The sequence below is a fragment of the Panicum virgatum genome, chromosome 5K (genome assembly GCF_016808335.1).
Source record: "Panicum virgatum strain AP13 chromosome 5K, P.virgatum_v5, whole genome shotgun sequence".
NCBI classification, from domain to species: domain Eukaryota; kingdom Viridiplantae; phylum Streptophyta; class Magnoliopsida; order Poales; family Poaceae; genus Panicum; species Panicum virgatum.
This window is the reverse complement of record NC_053140.1, coordinates 424,485-441,733: the sequence shown is the minus strand read 5'-3', so window position 1 is coordinate 441,733 and position 17,249 is coordinate 424,485. Positions and strand designations below refer to the sequence as shown.

Genomic DNA, 17,249 nt, shown 5'->3' with positions numbered 1-17,249 from the left:
ACATATACAGACACATATTTGAAGTATTAAACGTAAACTAGTAACAAAACAAATTACAGATTTCGCCTATAAACTGCGATACGAATTCATTAAGTCTAATTAATTTGTCATTAGCAAATATTTACTGTAGCACCATATTGCCAAATCATGGCGCAATTAGACTCAAAAGATCTGTCTCACAATTTACACGCGAACTGTGCAATTGGTTTTTTTTTTCTTTTATCTATATTTAGTACTCCATGTATGCGTCCAAACATTCAATGTGACGATTTTGGTCAAAAATTTATCTAAACAAGGCCGGGCCGCCATGCTGATGCAAGGAAATATCCGGTGCGCTTCAAATGATTGTGTATCGACGTCCGAGTGGACGCACGACACTCTAATGCATCATGTTGCAGAGCCATCATTAGTTACTCATTAACCGATATTTAAATACGCAAGTCAATAGAATTATTTTGTCACTCTTCATATTGTTTGGACTTTCAGATAACCTTGACTACTCTTGTATAAGGAGTTAATTCATAATGAATTTTCACAATCACAATTGGTCCCTTATCCTTGAACAATTAGGGTTCGATCACACAACTCCATTATACAACATCACTAGAGTTTCAAAATAATTCAAAAGTAATAAAAACTAAAATTGAATACATTATCTCACACATGTAACAATTATTGTAAAAATGATAAACTAAATCACTTGCTAACAACATCTAAAAAATAACCCATGTATAAAATATTAATAAACTAAATCAATTGGTCAAAAGTAATTATCACATGTATGATAATTAATATAATAATTATAAAATAAATCACTTGCTAATTACATTTTCTAAAAATATCACATGTATATAAAACTATAATATACTAAACCAATTGCTAACTACATCTAAAACAATAATTATATTATCACAAGTATGATAATTAATAAAATAGTTAATATAATAATCATAAACTAAATCACTTGCTAACTATACTTAAAAACATCACATGTATAAAACAAAAATAAACTAAATCAATTGCTAAATACAAATTAAAAGTAATTGACACATATATAACAGTTATAAACTACAACAACAAAATTAATTATTAAATTTATAACAACTATCCACTAAATCAGATGCTAAGTACATCTAAAACATTAAATGGTAACTCATGGAGAAAATTGCTATTGCAAAAAATCTCCTCCCCTCTGTAACACCCCAGTGTTCATCGTAGCGCTAATCACGTGTTTAATTGCTAACCATGGTTAAGTAATGTCATTAGCTTGTTAATGGCAGTTGTTAGAACTCAACCCTAGCCGAACTTTGATCACATTTTTCTCCGTGATCCGAGTCTCGATTCAACTTTCGCCTAAAACCAAAGTTGTAGATCTTATCTTCCTCTACAATTTCTATTTTGACCAAATTTCAAACTTCTATATGAAATTTTGAGTTTTATCTGGTCAAATCGATTCAAAAATCGGTCAAAATTGATCATTGTTTTCCCTTGTGCCCGTACGCGCGCCCATGCCGCTACTGGCGACGCGCTGGCGACTCCACGCGTCGGCCGTCGGCGAACCTCGCCCTCCACGCTGCACCGTCCTTATCCGCTAGCGAGGCCTCATCTATTTCCCCTTCCTCCTCTTTTCCTTCCTCGTGCTCGCGTCGAGCCAAGCTCGAGCAGAGCAGCCACCGGCGTCGCTCCGGCCACCCCTCGCCATCCCTCTCCGATTCCATGCGCCCCGACCTCCCTCGCCTCGCCCGAAGCTCCACCGTCCCTCCCCGAGCTCGATTGAGCCTCTCCTCGGCCGAATCGGCCTTGCGCCGCCGCGGCCACCATTGTTGCCGCGCCGAAGCTCCGCCCCTCCCGTTGACCTCCCCTTTCCGGCCACCCTCCTCCCAAACCGAGCCCGCGGTGAGCTTCCCCGCGATCCCCTCTTTCTCCTCAACCTTTTTCCCCTTTGGTTCCGGCGCTGTCGCCGCCGGAGCGCAGCCGCGCCGCCGTGCTGTGCCGCCGGCGCACACCGCGAGCCGCCCCCTGTGCGGGCCCGCGCGCCACCGCCGCGCGCCCGGAGGCCGCTTGGCCTCCTTGAGCGCCGCGCCGCCCAGCCCCGCGTCCGCCCCGCTCCACCGCGGCCGGAACGGCCCGGCCACCGCACGTCGCCACCAGCCACCGATGCCTGGCTCCGCCCCCGTGCCGCCCCTGCACGGGCCGCAGGCGTGCTGGCCTCCCTGAGCGCGCCACCGCCCGCGCTGCCCTGCTGGCCGGCCGGCCCCACGGCCGCTGCGCGCGCGCCAGGTGCGCCGCCGCGCTACGGCGTGTGTGGCCGGGGCGGGGCAGAGCATAGCAAAACAGGGTAACTGGGCTAGGCTCCCACTGACTGGTGGGCCCGGCTATCAGCCCCTGGTTTAGGGTCTAGGGTTTCAAAAATTAATTTTATTGGCTGGAACTTTGTAAATTTGTAGAAAAATCTAGAAAAATGCTAAAATTGCAAAGTTTGCTTAAATCAAGATCTGCAGAGGAAAAATGCTTATGCATGTTAAATGTCAGTTTTGCCCCTGCTAACATTTTGGTTTGTGCTTAAGCTTGTTTATTTAATATCGGTTGGTCTGCTGCTCTAAAAATCATTAAATTTATGTAGTAGCTTACTCTTTGCACGTGTAGTTCACTGAAAAGTTTCCATGTGTATAAGCTTTGTGTGTGTTGCAAATCAAAAATTTGCTCAGTTTATTGTGGCTAGGAACAAAATAAATGCTTTCTTTTTGCAATAAAAGTTAATAAATTTTTCTAGCATGTTATACCAATGTATTTTCATGCTGGTAAAAGTTTGTTGTTATGTCAGATCTGCCAGTTAAGTTTTTGTAAGTGTTTAGCTCCTAGCCGCAGTTTTTCTTTTTATTGTTGCAAAATAAATTATTTTCTGTAGTGTATCTTTTTAATAATGGCTTGGTTTCAGTTTAACCTTTGTGTTCTTACATTAGGATCAGAATAGGGTGCTCTCGGATATATTTTGGTTCTATTTTCTTGCTAGTAAATAAAATCTCTAATGAATTGTTACCAAGTTGTGTTTTTCTTTTAATTGCCATATTGCATCCTGATTGCCTTGCATCTTTTTATTGCACCGTTTTAACCATTGCATGGCATATTTTTTTCTCACATCTAGACGCCACGAATGAAGCCGTCTACGAGCTGGTTGCCGAGCCGACCCAGGAGCAGCAAGCATTGGAACAGCAAGCCGAAGCAGCCGTCGAGCCAGTTCCAGAAAAAGTCGCTAACCCCGCTAACCTGCAAGGCAAGCCCCGGAGCATAACCGTTAATTTTCAGTATTCGATGTTTATTTAAGTATTTGTGCATTTACGTTTTTAGGAGTTGTATGAAACCCTAGTGTGCATGTTTCTCCCTAGGTACCTATGAGTATCTACTAGTATGTGTAGGTCGTTAGTACTGCCATGCTTAATTAGGATTCGGTAAAACTCGAGTGATTCCTGTCACTCGTGAGATATAAGATCTTGTTACTTCTGGCAAAATTACTTGAGAATGAATTAATGAGGAAAGAGAAATGGAGACCAGGAGGAGATGATTTTGGTTATGAAATGGATGGGAAAGTGAACTTCCGCCTGTGTCGATTGAGGACCGTACTGTTGTTGGCCCTAATGACTGAGGATTGAACAGTATTAACCACATGTCAGGAGTAGGAGGTAGTCGAAACCGGTAAGCTCATTACTTGATTCACAATGATACTTTGAATCGCGACTTGCTACTCTGGGAGTGGGATGATGGCAGGTGTTGTAGTCGCCCTCGGGTCCACTGGGTGTTCGCCGTGTGGGGCTCCTCACTCGGGTTTTGGCAGGCGGGATTCAGACGTCGGGGTGACGATGGGAATAGTTGATGTGTGTGGCCCGACGGAGTTTCACGTGTCGTGTGAGTTCTTTAATTAACCAACCGCATCCCTCTTGTTAGTAGGCATATGTGTGTGTGGCCCGACGGGGTTGCACGTACTTTTGACGTGTGTGTCCTGTTGCTGCATTGTCTTGTAATATAAAGGCCGGCGTGGCATGCTGCTAGCTTTTGGCCTACAATAATATATACTTGTTACTACTACTGCGGCAATGCAAGATCGATAGGCCAACATGTACGTACAGTAATCACTTGTCTTCTTCCCGTTATCATATTATATATATAATGCATGCATATAAGGCCATCAGGCGATGCATCATATATACAGTATGCATGTGAAAAAAATTTGCACGCCACTCACCGTACCACTCTATTGTTTGCGCGGTTGCCGTTGCACGCCGGTTCTAGGGTGCGTTTGGTTAGCATTACCTAGTTAACATGTGTCTGTGGGAAAAAAAAAGTTGTAAACAGTGGAAAAAGCTAAAAGCTGTTTGGTTGACAAAACTGTCATAGACTGTCAACTGTGATCAATTACAAAGTTTTGTGAGGGGCTTTTTGCACAAATATATGTCGCGGTCTCATGGAAAAGACCGAACGAGCGGAGAAGACAATGAGCGGGTGGAGAGGAGAATTGAAATTAAAGTGAATGCATCTAGGTCCCTAATAGGCTTTGATGAATTGAATGATAATGTGATTAAAGAACTAACATGTTTGTTAATTAGCCATTGAGCAGAAATGTATTCCTACTAACAAGAAGGATGCGGTTGGTTGATTGACAACACCCAAAAGTACTCAAAGATTTAACCAAGTGAGAAGCTTGAAGAGAAACACCTAGTTACTAACTGTGAGCAATCTGGTTGACCAAGTTTTAGGTTAGGGCACCAGGTGACGCTCTCTATCTTATAAGAGGCTCCTCTTTGAGCGCTAACAACTCATTTAATTTGAAAACCGGTATGACCGGTCTAGATCTAGCAGAGCAACAACTAGTCTTTATAAGTGGAGTATTTGTATCCTTTGCCCCTCTCTTTCGTAGGCTGTAAGTTGTGCTAACTATATTGCAAATCCTTGAGTCGAGAGATTGGGTGTGTGAGAGATTGGGCGAAGAGAATGGGAGAGAGGAGAGGGAAAATTACATTATGGAAATATGTGTGTAATTAAATTACCCAACTATTTATTTATTAATTATTGGAAAAAACCTAAAGTAACAGTATAAAACTATTTTTTTTTCTATTTTACTGCCCAAACACTAATTATAAAACCTTCAACTCAGCATTGGAGAGCTAACGGCACCCAGGGGAGCACGAAGAGGAGTGGGCCGTTAGCTACTGGGCTGGAAAATAGAGGCACGATCAGCATGGGCCAGGCCCTATATTTTTTTGTACGTGCGTATGGGTGTAATCCAATCCAAGTGCCTGGCTTCTGGAAGCTTCCACTCCCCACTCCATATTCTCCTCCTCCTCGGTAGGCGCCAGCCACCGCCTTCCTCACCTCCTCCCCGTCTCCGTCTCCGTCTCCGTCTCCCACCGTCGCAAGCCTTCAGCTAGCGTCCCTGGGTGGGGGCGGCGCACCAAAGGCCGGTCAAGATTCGAGAGGCCGGCCCAGCCAAGCGTAAGGCCTCCGACTCCTCCTCGTCCGCGCGCGCCGCCCGCCGACGCAGGGAGGCGCCGCCGCCCCCGCCCCCGCGCCCGCCGCCCAGGGAGATGGGCGTCGACTACTACAAGGTCCTCGGCGTCGACCGCGGCGCTGGAGACGACGACCTCAAGAAGGCGTACCGGAAGCTCGCCATGCGTTGGCACCCCGACAAGAACTCCACCAACAAGAAGGAGGCCGAGGCAAAGTTCAAGCAGATCTCTGAGGCATACGAGGTTGCCCGCCCGCCCGCCCATATCTCTCCTTCTCTTTCCAATAAACATAAATATTACTCTTTGATTCGCCGCCCCGATCCCTTGTCCCTACTGTGATTTATGCATGCTGACCAACAAAATCCTTTTAGTCTAGTAGTATATTTGTTGTTCGTCCTTATGCATTTGTGCATGCTACCATATCTGTTTATTTGGTCCATCTTAAGGTAAGGTCAGGTCGGTCAGCCCCCTTGTCCTGACTGCTATATAATATAATCTGGCGCAACTTCAAACTTCTACCTGTCAATCAGGAATACTAAAGAGCCTGCATCACCAATTCACAATTCCCTCCCTTTGGGGGTTTTACAGTAGCATTATTTGATGGTCTACATTCTGAGAGAGTTAGCCTTTCTCAAATAAGGTGCTCATGGGAAGGAAAACAATATCAGCGTGCATGTTCTAAAGGGACTTCTCCTGACCCTTATTTTACCTTATCAATTTGAGGCTTTGATTATCCTCGCAATCTAATTACACATTCCACTCTGTGCCTGGTGGTACACTTGGAAAACGCTAGAATTTTTTCCACCCGCATCCAGTTCTTGCATCTATTTAACAATGCTATGCTATGTTTCACCACCTCTCAGGTACTTAGCGATCCCCAGAAGCGCACAATCTATGATCAGCTAGGGGAAGAAGGGCTTAAGGGGCAGCCACCCCCAGGAGCAGGAGGTCCTGGAGCATCTCCATTTTTTCCTGGCGGGGCTCATCCCACCTCTTTCCATTTTAATCCGAGGAGCGCAGATGATATATTTAAAGAGTTCTTTGGATTCTCCGGCATGGGCGGCATGAGAGGGGAACCAGGATTCCAGAGGTCTATGTTTGGTAATGAATTCTTTCCTTCACGCTTTGGCGGTGAGGGTTCCACCAGTATGCAGCAGCCTGTGCACAAGGCGGCTCCCATTGAGAATCGGCTTCCAGTCAGTCTCGCAGATCTGTACAAGGGTGTGACAAAAAAGATGAAAATATCAAGAGAGACTATGGATGCCTATGGGTAAGCTTCATCCATCATTTAAAATGTTTATCAACTGCACACTTCGCCAATAAGAATCGGGCTATCTGTATTGTGTAAGCTTCTTTTAATGAATTCTATCATAGTGGACTAGACTTCACCTGTTTATGCCCTATGCCCAAACGCCGCTGCAGCGGTGAGATGAGGTTTGCTATTGATCTACTCCATATAGCATGCTAACTTGATGTAGACAGAATCGTTAACATGCTAGCTTCGATGGATGCAACTAGATTCGTCATGAAAATTAACATTCAATCATGTTTATTTGAAATGTCACATTTGCATACAAATTCCCTATCAAAGTGTCGCCAGCTACACCTTATCTTTGTCATAATTGTCGTATGTTTTGAACTGGAGGGAAGGAGAATTAAGGGGTTGCAGCACATCCACAACATCCATCGTTTATGATGAAGACTATATTAACCCTTCCTTTGTATCAATCATCTTATTCCTTGCCAAGCATAACTGATTACTTGGTGTATCACTTGCTCTCTTGATCAATCCTCAGGGTGTGTGAATTGAGCTGAGTATGCTTCATTATTTTCTCTGGATTTAGTTGATATACTAACAAACTCGACCCTATATAACATTGAAGTGGCAAAGCATAAGGTAGAATAAACATTTCCATAACTTGTAAATAAAGCCAGCAATGGTCTCTGGAGATTTGAATACTACCTTCCATACTGGGCTTGAGTCGCCTAAAATGACTGCTGCTCATTTAATTATACTGATAGGCAAGGAATGTAGTTCTTCTATTTCTGCGGTAGTTAATGCTAAACTGTGAAAGCAATTGTATTGCACTTCTCATGTTATACTAAATGGATTGCCACCATCGACCTATCCTGTTCACTTTCTAGCATTGCTGACATTTACTAAATGAATTGCCATTCCATCTTTATGTTTTGTTATACCTTACTTTTCATGTTCCCTTCTCAATGCCTCCTAATCTGATCATTGCCAGTAAAAGTATCCTGAGTAGAAGATTCTACTGCTAGTTGTAGTTGAAAATAAAGCACACAGCCTTCCGTTAAAAATAAAACACACAGCCTTCCCTACTTATGCTTTGCATGGTCTATTGTTTATTTTTCCAGAACAAATTTGCAATCGTTAAACATCATTTATGCATCATTAATTCACTGTAGTTCAAGATAAAAATGTCATTATTGACTTGATTTTATCTACTCTGACTTTTGTCAATGTAAACAGGAGAGTCTCACATGTGGAGGAAATTCTGACAATAGATGTAAAGCCTGGTTGGAAGAAGGGAACAAAGATAACATTTCCTGAGAAGGGAAATGAAGCTCCAAATATGAAACCTGCTGATATTGTTTTCATCATTGACGAGAAGCCCCACGACATTTTCACTCGGGATGGGAATGATCTTGTCATGACCGAGAAAATATCTCTGGTTGAAGCACTGACGGGCTATACTGCACGTGTCACTACGCTTGATGGACGGAGCCTGTCACTGCCCATTAACTCAATAATCCATCCCAACCACGAAGTAATCCCTGGAGAGGGCATGCCCATACCTAAGGACCCAACTAAGAAGGGAAATCTGCGGATTAAATTCAACATCAAGTTCCCTTCCAGGCTGACTTCAGATCAAAAAACCGGGATGAAGAGGCTATTGGGTTCTTAGGCCCGCTCAAATGTCATTTTATGATGAGAGTTATTGTGAATATTGCCAGTAACTGGCTAGCTAGGTTGCTACTAGTCTGTGGAAGCAGAATACAAGTAAAAAAGAAGTGGGGCATCATTCTATAACATAACTGTAACGGGATGGTTATTATGTGCTGGTTTTTATTCCGATATTGAAGATTTTCCATGGGTAGTTGTTTGAATTATTGAATGAATGAGCATTTGAGTTATAGTACCGATACCAAAGAGAGTAACATGCAGATTTCACACTGCTCCTTGCTTCTGTTGGGGAAACTACTCATGGGACCATTTTAGGTTCTCGTTGATGACCAAATCATGTGCAGATTTGTATTGGAGGCAGATGTACGTTGTAAAGGTAGTAAGCAGCTGAACGAAACTTGTCGAAGGAATGCAGGATCTGCGTTTGACAAGTGCGAGGTCTACCTGGAACTAATCTTATGTAAGAACCCAAATCTGTATCCCTGATTGTTCCACAAACAGAATTTACAGAGTTACCACATACAAACCAAAAAGCCTTTCAAGTATGAGCGTTTATTTTCTACACATTCATGCACACGCAACGATTATCTGTTCTGATGGTATGAAGAACAATATACTTGCCATCTGCAATGTGCTGCTGTTCATGACCAGGTTGGGAACAAACAATTGACCAAATGACTCAAGGTGAAAACAAAAAACAAGGCAGAGAAGGAAGTCATGATTGTCGACGATGTTGTCTCAGGAAGTACAACTCAGCCACCCGACACATATTCACAGTAGTCACCTCATCATGCGCTCTTTTTCTGGATTTAAGAAAACAGAAAGATGACACCACGAGTTAGCAATGATGTGGGCACATGTTTCCACTGATATTCAGGTCTAGGAGACCTAGTGATAACTGCCATAAAAACTTACCCTTTTCTCCTCTTCAATCCTAGCCTTGATGTAAGAGTACATGGCCACACCAGCTATGGCAATGCAAGTGCCAATTCCAGTTTGTGTCGTAATTCTGTTGCCTGCTCAGTGTAGCGTTTAGCAAGTGTTAGATAGCACGTTATACATAACGGAGAAGCAGAGGAAAAAAAACATAAATGTACTGTTCATTTCATGGAGAAGAACTGCACACTTACCAAAAACAATGATTGAAAAACCAATGACAAACACACGTTTCAACACATTGCCAACAGCGTGTGTCAGAGGAGCCACTCGCTCCAAAGTATTTGTAGCAAGCTGTCATGCCATGAACCCATGATCAGATTACTTATGTTACAACGTATGAAAGACAACTCATCATAAAATTTGGCAACACCATAATCAGGTAATGGTAGATCAGCAGTGCTGATAGTATCGCTCAGGAAAGAAAAAAGAAAATAATTTTACGGCACCATTCTACTGTAATATTATGACTTTCTATGATGAGCCAGCTCAAAAACTAATTAAAGATCATTCACATAAAAAGTGCTTCTATGATTTGCATGATATGGAGGAACTGGTTACCTGGTTGTACAGATGGTAGAACAGTCCAACCAAGAAAAGGTCAGTAACAAACTTTTGCAGACCTACTTTAGCAATAGCGTCGCTAAATCCGTGCTGCATCAGTTGAGGCCCTTCAAACTGAACAATTGTGGAAATATATGAACAACACCATTAGGTCTAATATAAATGAATCTCTTTTATTACTTTGAGTGGAATTTGTTCACACTTACAATCAGTGCAGGTGGAATGCAAACAAGGAGCGAAATTATCGAGATGTAAGCATACACGTTGGTGCTATCCATGTCAGTCTGCAACGACGAAAATGATTAGTACAATAGTTAGGACAAAAGTGCAAAATAAAGCAAATCATAGCAAGCTAAGAGATTCAACCAAAAGAAGCACAAACCATAGCTTTCTTGGAATAAATACTCCTGTAAGTGAATGAGATGTTGGAGATCATGGCATTGATGAAGCCAGTCCAGTTGAATGAGAGCTCAGTGAGGGATGCCATCGAAACACCTGTAGAACTTCATGTGATTAGAAAGGTTGAACAAGAAAGAAATACCTAATTAAATTAATTATTGTAGCCAAGTGTTGAAACACAAGGGGAACTAAAAGTTGAATTGCAGTTGGAGGAAACAAAAAAGGAAACGGGGGAAAGAATAATGCATCATGACATCAAGGTATCGTTATTATGCCATCATCTTGCATTTTACCTTGCCATAGATACTGTGATTAACAGCTTAAGTAGCATATAGTATCAGAGGACTGAATTGAGAATTACCAATGACGATCTCAGAGAGAGAGAGAGAGAGAGAGAGAGAGAGAGAGAGAGAGAGAGAGAGAGAGAGAGAGAGAGAGAGAGAGAGAGAGAGAGAATTACCAATGACAACAGGGGCAAGGGACAACCACAGAGACAAGGGAACCTGCTGTCCAAGGACAAACTGAGTAGCCGCTGCGTTGAAGAAGGGCTCCAGAGCTGTATTGCGATTATGAAACATGAGTATATAGAGTAGGAAAGGGGCAAGAAGAATCCACAACGAAATATGAATGGGAGGAAAAGAAGCACCTTTGATAGTGTGGGCAAATGAGACTGCAACAGCAGCGAAGGAGACGTTGCTAGTGACATGACCAAGAGCATGGCACAGCGCCACTGGAAAGAGCAGCTTGAGGAGCGTCGAATTGATAGGCTACAAAACAATATGATTTCGTACGTTCATCGTTGAGCAGCTTGAGGATTCATTCAGGCAGTAACAAATACATCCATCCATCCATCCATTTATTAACAAGTCAAAGTCTATGGTGGATTAGGTTGTATGCAGAAATTACCGCACGCTTGGGGAGACCGACAGACCAGCTGATGAGGCAGTATATGACACCCACTACGAGATGGATGAGCGACACAAAGCTGCAAGAAGCAGTAGAGGTTTGAGTGATAACAAGGTGTAATGGTTGGTTCTGAGTCAAGCAAGTGAAAGCTAGCGTATTTGACTTACTATGGGTAGGGGAAGTAGTTGTAGATCTTCTTGTTGAGGATGTTGAATATGACGTTGAGGAAGTACCTGCAGAAGAAGTTGCGTAACTAGCTGAGGGTCTGAATGAAAATATAAAGAAGAGAAGACGCAATGCAAATATTGTTGAGTTGCTCGCATGTGAAACTGAAACGTACCACATGAAGAAGAAGAAGCCGGTGACCAGGGCAGGATACTTGTCGAGGAAACCCGCGGGCTTGGCCTCCCTGTCGCGAGCAAGTGGATGGATGGATGGAGTAATAAACAAAGCAAACGAATGATGTATGTGATCATCTATCTATCATCTTATTATATTCGTCATTGTAGAATAAGTAAAGTAATCGAATTGAAGAAGCGTGATCAGACCCTGCGGCTGCTGCGGGCGGGCGCAGGGCGTTCCTCCTGGCGGGCTGCGGCGGGAGGAGGGCGGCGGGGAGGAGCGCCGGGCGGAGCTGGCGGCCCCAGACGAGCTGGCCGGCATCGGGCGGGACGGCGCACTTGAGAGACGGGAGGTGCGGCGAGGATGCGAGGCCAGAGGGTGGTGGCGCGGCGCGGCGGCGGAGGCTGAGGAGGCCGGCGACACCGGCGGCGCCGCCGGAGAGCGCGCCGAGCGCCGACATGGCTGCTTGCTTACCTGGCCGGGAAGGAAACTGATGAGGTGGAGCTACTGGTGGGAGGCGGGCGGGCGGGCGCTGGGATTTGGAGGATAAGAAGAGGAAAGGGGAGGGATTTGGGTGGCGGAGGATGGATGCTGGAGGATAGAGCAACCAGCGGCGGGGCGGCGAGGGGAGGCGACGTCCACACCCACACCACCCCAAGCCTAGGATGAGCTGAGCCACCGGAGGAACAGCCTGCAGGGGGATATTTTATTCTTTTCTTTGGCCTTGGGGCTACCATCACCAGTTGCATTGGCCCAACACCAACTCAAGCATCCACGGTGGAGCTAGGAATGTTGCCAAGGCAAATGGCGGGGAAGAAAATGCACATAAACAAACCACTAATCACTCTGTTTTGCTGGCTGCTTCTCCAGCCAACCAATAGTATTTTTGTCACACTAAATCAGCACCAGCCACCAGCCAACCAGCAATAATTTTTTCTCATAACAAACCAGTACCAGCCACCAGCTGCAGCTAGCCCGAGCTAAATCAGTAGACAAGTGCTAGATTAATTAAAATTATGCTAAATACATATCATACTCGAGTGACACCAACCATAATCATGGAATAATTTCCATGGCACGTATGACATCACTAATCCATTTGATAACAGGGGTGATAAATTCAGTGCTCGTGAATCTTTTTTTTGATTCATAAAATCACCATGTGCATGATCTCAGAACGGGCACAGGATCATAATCTCTACTATTTCTAAAGCAATTAATATTTTCTTAGTCCTTTAATCAGAATCCGAACAAATCATTGGAATTCTAATCAGAATCAGAACAAATCAATCAAAATTTCAATCACAACACAAATCATCAATGTATCCCATAATTACAACATAACCTGTACATGAAGTAAACCAATAAAATTGATAGTAATACGTAAATCTATTATTTATACTAGTCTATCAACCCATGCTCACGCACAGACTAGTTAGAGACATCTAATAATTATCTATCCCATATTTTTTTAACCAATTAAATATTCTAATCCAATATTATAAAGATACATATTTATCATTATGTAATTGTAATAAATGTGATAGGTTTAGTTACTAACAATTTTTTTCTCACTTTGCATCATATATACCTCCATATATGTTTGATATGTATTTAATTGAACACTTTGTTTGAGCTATGTGAACAATATGAAAAGTGGTATTCTTATCTCTTCTCTTATACATGAATATATGGTGACACACACATTATGGTTAGTATTTTTATATAAATAATAACATAAATAATGTACTAATGATGATAAAAATAGTAATTTAAATTTTTATATTGATGAACTTTAAGATTTTATTATAATAATATAATATTGATTCAAATTTGGGGTTTATTTTAATTTTTTTATAATGATATTACTGGATAATATATACAAAAAATTAGGGGGTTATTAGATATTATTTTATAATGACATAAGTGGGTAATTTATGTGAAGATTAGGGGGTTCCTTTAGATTATTTTTATAATAGCAGAGGTGGGTAATTTAGATACATTTGTAGGGGTACTTTAGTTTATTTTCATAATGGCAAATATGAGTAATTTATTAGAAAAAAATACCAGATCCAATGGCTATTATGATTAGAGTTGCCGAATTGATGGCTAGAAGTTTCTGATTTTTGTAAGAATTTGTAGAATTTTTCTATTTTTTTAGATTGTCCATCTAAGATCCTAGGTGGTATCACTTGGGAATTTCAAAAGAAGTCTCCAATTAATAATAGCAAGATTATCGGTATGGACGCTATATCAGTATAATTTAATGAGACGCACAAATCTGAATGTCGAAGCGATTGGACCTACCTAGTTCCCTGTCCAGTAGCAACTTTTTTTTTTCTGAGATGGCTGTCCAGTAGCAACAACTGGGTGGCTTCTTGTCTTGATGGACAGACAGGCCTCTACATACCATTGGGCAAAGTGCTCCGCACGCTCCATCAAGCAAAGCCCACCAGCAGCAGCACCAGGTTGCTCCGAGGGCGGGCGGCACAAGCCCAAGCCTGGTCACAGTCCTTTGTCTTCTCGGAGTTTGTTCACGAAGGCAGAGCATCCCAACCCTTCGTGTATGATAGTTTTTATAGTATTAAATATACTATTATATAGAAATTACGTGGCGCCATAATAATGAGAGAGAGTGAAGAAAGGAAAAATTGGGTCTTATACAAGACCCACGAGAACCTATATACTGGACACTATTAAGTTGTGCATTGAAAGTGAAGTAGTATCTTCATAGTAAATAAGAATAAATATGATAGGTTGACAATAGTCAATGAGTTTCATAGAAAACCACATTAAGAGCAGTCTCATTGGAGTTTTATAGACACAGTTACATAAATTGAGAACTAGGTAACTGTATCGATGGGTTTTATAGTGATGAAACCCTCCTCACGTCCAATAAAACCACATCCTTCTCTCTTCTTGTCATGTTAGCAAAATTGATGATATTTAATGTCATGAAACTCTTCATGAAACTAGCCTAAGACATCATGGATTGTAGAGTGTAGTTTCTTAAGATGGTGTCTTGATGATATGGCATCAGACCAGTCCTAACCCATAGTGTCTATAGACAGTGTCTATACCGCCACATAAGCAAAACACTATGTTTAGAAACTACATCCCTCAATGCATAGTTTCTTCATATGGATTAATAATTAATACTTACTCAATTATTCTCTCTCCTATCAACCAATCATATTTGTTGTTTAGTTATCATGAGGACACTACTCTCTTCCAATGCAAAATTTGCTAGTATCTAGTGCATAGGTTCTTGTGTAGAAACTGGGTCTTGTATGAGACCCAGTTTCTTCATCTCTTCACTCTCTCATTTAATATAGTGCCACATAAGCTAAACATCCTAGGTGGCAGTGTAATCAATGCTATGGACACCATTCTAGATGGAGGGTTGAGAATTGCCTCATAGATACTACTAGATAAATTGCACGCTGCGGGCCATTTTCAAAAGAGCTCAACGTTCTCAGACTATCCGCACTCATCGAACTCTATTTCTATTCTCTAAAAGAAATATTATGTCCCGGTCAGCACGATTTACTCCTTTACGTTCTATTTTCTCCCGCACCCATCATCCTCTATATCTCATACTCTATATCAACTACCACATATTTTATTCCATCTCCAACTACCATCTTATTTTAACAAACATATTTCTTTTACTCAACCATCTATAACTACCATCTCAAAATTTATTTTTTTCCTTTTTTCTTACTTTTTTCCTCTTCTTTTTCCCTATTATGTTTTCCTTTTCTCTCTCTTTTCCTTTCCCCTTCTTTTCTTTCCCCCTGCTCTCTTGTTCACTCCGCCCACCTGTATCTCTCTCTCTCTCCCACCTCTATCTCTCTCTCTCGCACGTTCTCTCTAGACCTCTCTCTCTCCCGATCTCGGGACTTCTCCATCCAACCGCGGCACGCTGGCGTGGGGCTGCTGTGGCAGCGGACGGCAACTGCCGCGGCGTGTGGCATGGGGATCCAGCAAGCTCGCTCGCTCTCTCTCTCTCTCTCCGGGCTCTTGCGGCGGCCGCCGGTCGAGGCAGCGGGGTCAACGCCGGGGACCTCCCTCCCTCCTATCAGCTCGTGCGTGGGAAGGATCTGAGGAAGAGGGGAGGGGGCTGGTAGGCGCGTTCCCCCGCCCGGCAGGCCGCTGCTCTTGCGAGCTTGGTCCCCGCCGCGGACTGCTTCCCGCACGCACCGGGTCCCGTGGCTCCCCACCGGCTCCGGGAAGAGAAGTTGTGGCAGAACTGCCTGAATTAATCTGGTTCAAGTGTGCTAACCATCACCATAAAGATAATCCCGGCTAACACGCACTTCAAATGGAGTAATCCAACAGTCCAGTCGGATAAAGTCCCGATGAAACCACCTGAGTTGCAATTGAAACCCAAAGCTTACATGCAACTCACACGAAGATGAGTCCAGAGAGTACAATATTTCACAAATATATTATATTATAGAGTCTTAACTTAACCATTACAAATCAAGTTTTAAATCTCAGAAAAGTACTTGAAATTCAAATTGAAAGTAGTTCAGAGTTCAACTGCAGCGGAAATAAAGCGAGTTCTAAACGACGATACAAGATGTCATGATGAAGCCCGTACATGACATCACTCGGCATTGTCATCGTTGACCAGAGTCGGATCCCACTCCACCGACCAACCAGGAGGTAAAGTACACGGCTAAGTCAAGCTAGCTATCTGATCATCAAACATATCACCTGAAAACAAAGTTGAGCCACAAGTAAGGCTGAGTATACTAATACCCAGCAAGACTTACCCGACTATGGGTATATTTAGCCCACTAACTAAACATACAAGACTTTTGGCTGGAGGGGTTTGTTTTGCCGAAAATCAACTAAGAGTAAATCCTTAATTTCTAATTTTAGCTTCAAAATTCTATTTCAATTAATCATTCTAAATGAGCATCTATCCAATAGCATACATTGTGGAAAACAAATATTTTTCATCATTCAACCATATTCATCATCATCATTGTTCCACTTCTTACTCTATGTGGCAAAAGGGTTAAGCACTCTCAATAACTGCGAGAAACGGACGATTCGAATCGAATTTGTTAACCTGACCAGGCAGACCTAAACACACGCATGAGAACCGAGTCCCCACGCAACATTTCCTCTTTCTTTCCGGCTCGTGAATCAGGGTCACCATCCTCGACTACAGAGTACGCAGACTCTGTACCCGCATGTGCGCGCATGAGAACAGGTTCAAAGAGGGTGAGTGAAAAGTCCACTCCCCGGTCCGATCAGGTACTTAAGCTTACCGATTACCATATTTCTCGGCATGTGGTTAGTACGTTCAAACACTTAACCACCACTACCACACACTGCGGCCTTAGTATTTTTCACTAAACAGACGGGGTATCAATAAGTACCATAGCCCCGTCCATGGACCTTATAATTGCAGCATGTAGTAAACATTCAACTCCTATAAAATCATTAGTGACAGGAAATCACTCGACTTCTACCGAATCCTTAGCTTAGCTATCTAGCGACCTAAACCTACTAGTGTTCAAACATAGGTACCTAGGATCATGCAACTAAGGATTCAATCAACTCCTGTAAACTTAAATGCACAAGTATATTGAAACAATAAATTGCTTAAAGTTGAAAGTAATAGGTCATGCTCCGGGGCTTGCCTTTCTGAGCGT

General features: G+C 42.8%; 2 protein-coding genes across 2 annotated transcripts; one reads left to right on the top strand and one right to left on the bottom strand.

Moving 5' to 3' along the window:
* The first annotated feature begins 5,305 nt into the window (after positions 1–5,305).
* Positions 5,306–8,633, top strand: LOC120705445 (dnaJ homolog subfamily B member 1-like). Its single transcript, XM_039989760.1, has 3 exons — positions 5,306–5,744; positions 6,365–6,771; positions 7,996–8,633. The coding sequence occupies exons 1-3, from the start codon at positions 5,580–5,582 to the stop codon at positions 8,429–8,431; spliced, it is 1,008 nt and encodes a 335-aa protein (XP_039845694.1). The 5' UTR covers positions 5,306–5,579; the 3' UTR covers positions 8,432–8,633.
* Positions 8,634–8,886: 253 nt separating this feature from the next.
* On the bottom strand, positions 8,887–12,322 carry LOC120705444 (triose phosphate/phosphate translocator, chloroplastic). Its single transcript, XM_039989759.1, has 12 exons — positions 11,784–12,322; positions 11,576–11,644; positions 11,403–11,468; positions 11,236–11,314; positions 10,976–11,096; positions 10,790–10,885; positions 10,313–10,425; positions 10,137–10,214; positions 9,928–10,044; positions 9,561–9,660; positions 9,346–9,446; positions 8,887–9,233 (listed from the first exon to the last, which is right to left on the bottom strand). The coding sequence occupies exons 1-12, from the start codon at positions 12,035–12,037 to the stop codon at positions 9,219–9,221; spliced, it is 1,209 nt and encodes a 402-aa protein (XP_039845693.1). The 5' UTR covers positions 12,038–12,322; the 3' UTR covers positions 8,887–9,218.
* Positions 12,323–17,249: the final 4,927 nt, after the last annotated feature.

Excerpts from the sequence above, each read along its gene's own strand:
- LOC120705445 (XM_039989760.1), top strand. The coding sequence starts at position 5,580 with ATGGGCGTCGACTACTACAAGGTCCTCGGCGTCGACCGCGGCGCTGGA. Across the intron at positions 5,745-6,364 it reads AGATCTCTGAGGCATACGAG|GTACTTAGCGATCCCCAGAA; the intron begins GTTGCCCGCCCG and ends ACCACCTCTCAG. Across the intron at positions 6,772-7,995 it reads GAGACTATGGATGCCTATGG|GAGAGTCTCACATGTGGAGG; the intron begins GTAAGCTTCATC and ends CAATGTAAACAG.
- LOC120705444 (XM_039989759.1), bottom strand. The coding sequence starts at position 12,037 with ATGTCGGCGCTCGGCGCGCTCTCCGGCGGCGCCGCCGGTGTCGCCGGC. Across the intron at positions 10,215-10,312 it reads TTTATTCCAAGAAAGCTATG|ACTGACATGGATAGCACCAA; the intron begins GTTTGTGCTTCT and ends TCGTCGTTGCAG. Across the intron at positions 9,661-9,927 it reads TCTACCATCTGTACAACCAG|CTTGCTACAAATACTTTGGA; the intron begins GTAACCAGTTCC and ends ATGGCATGACAG.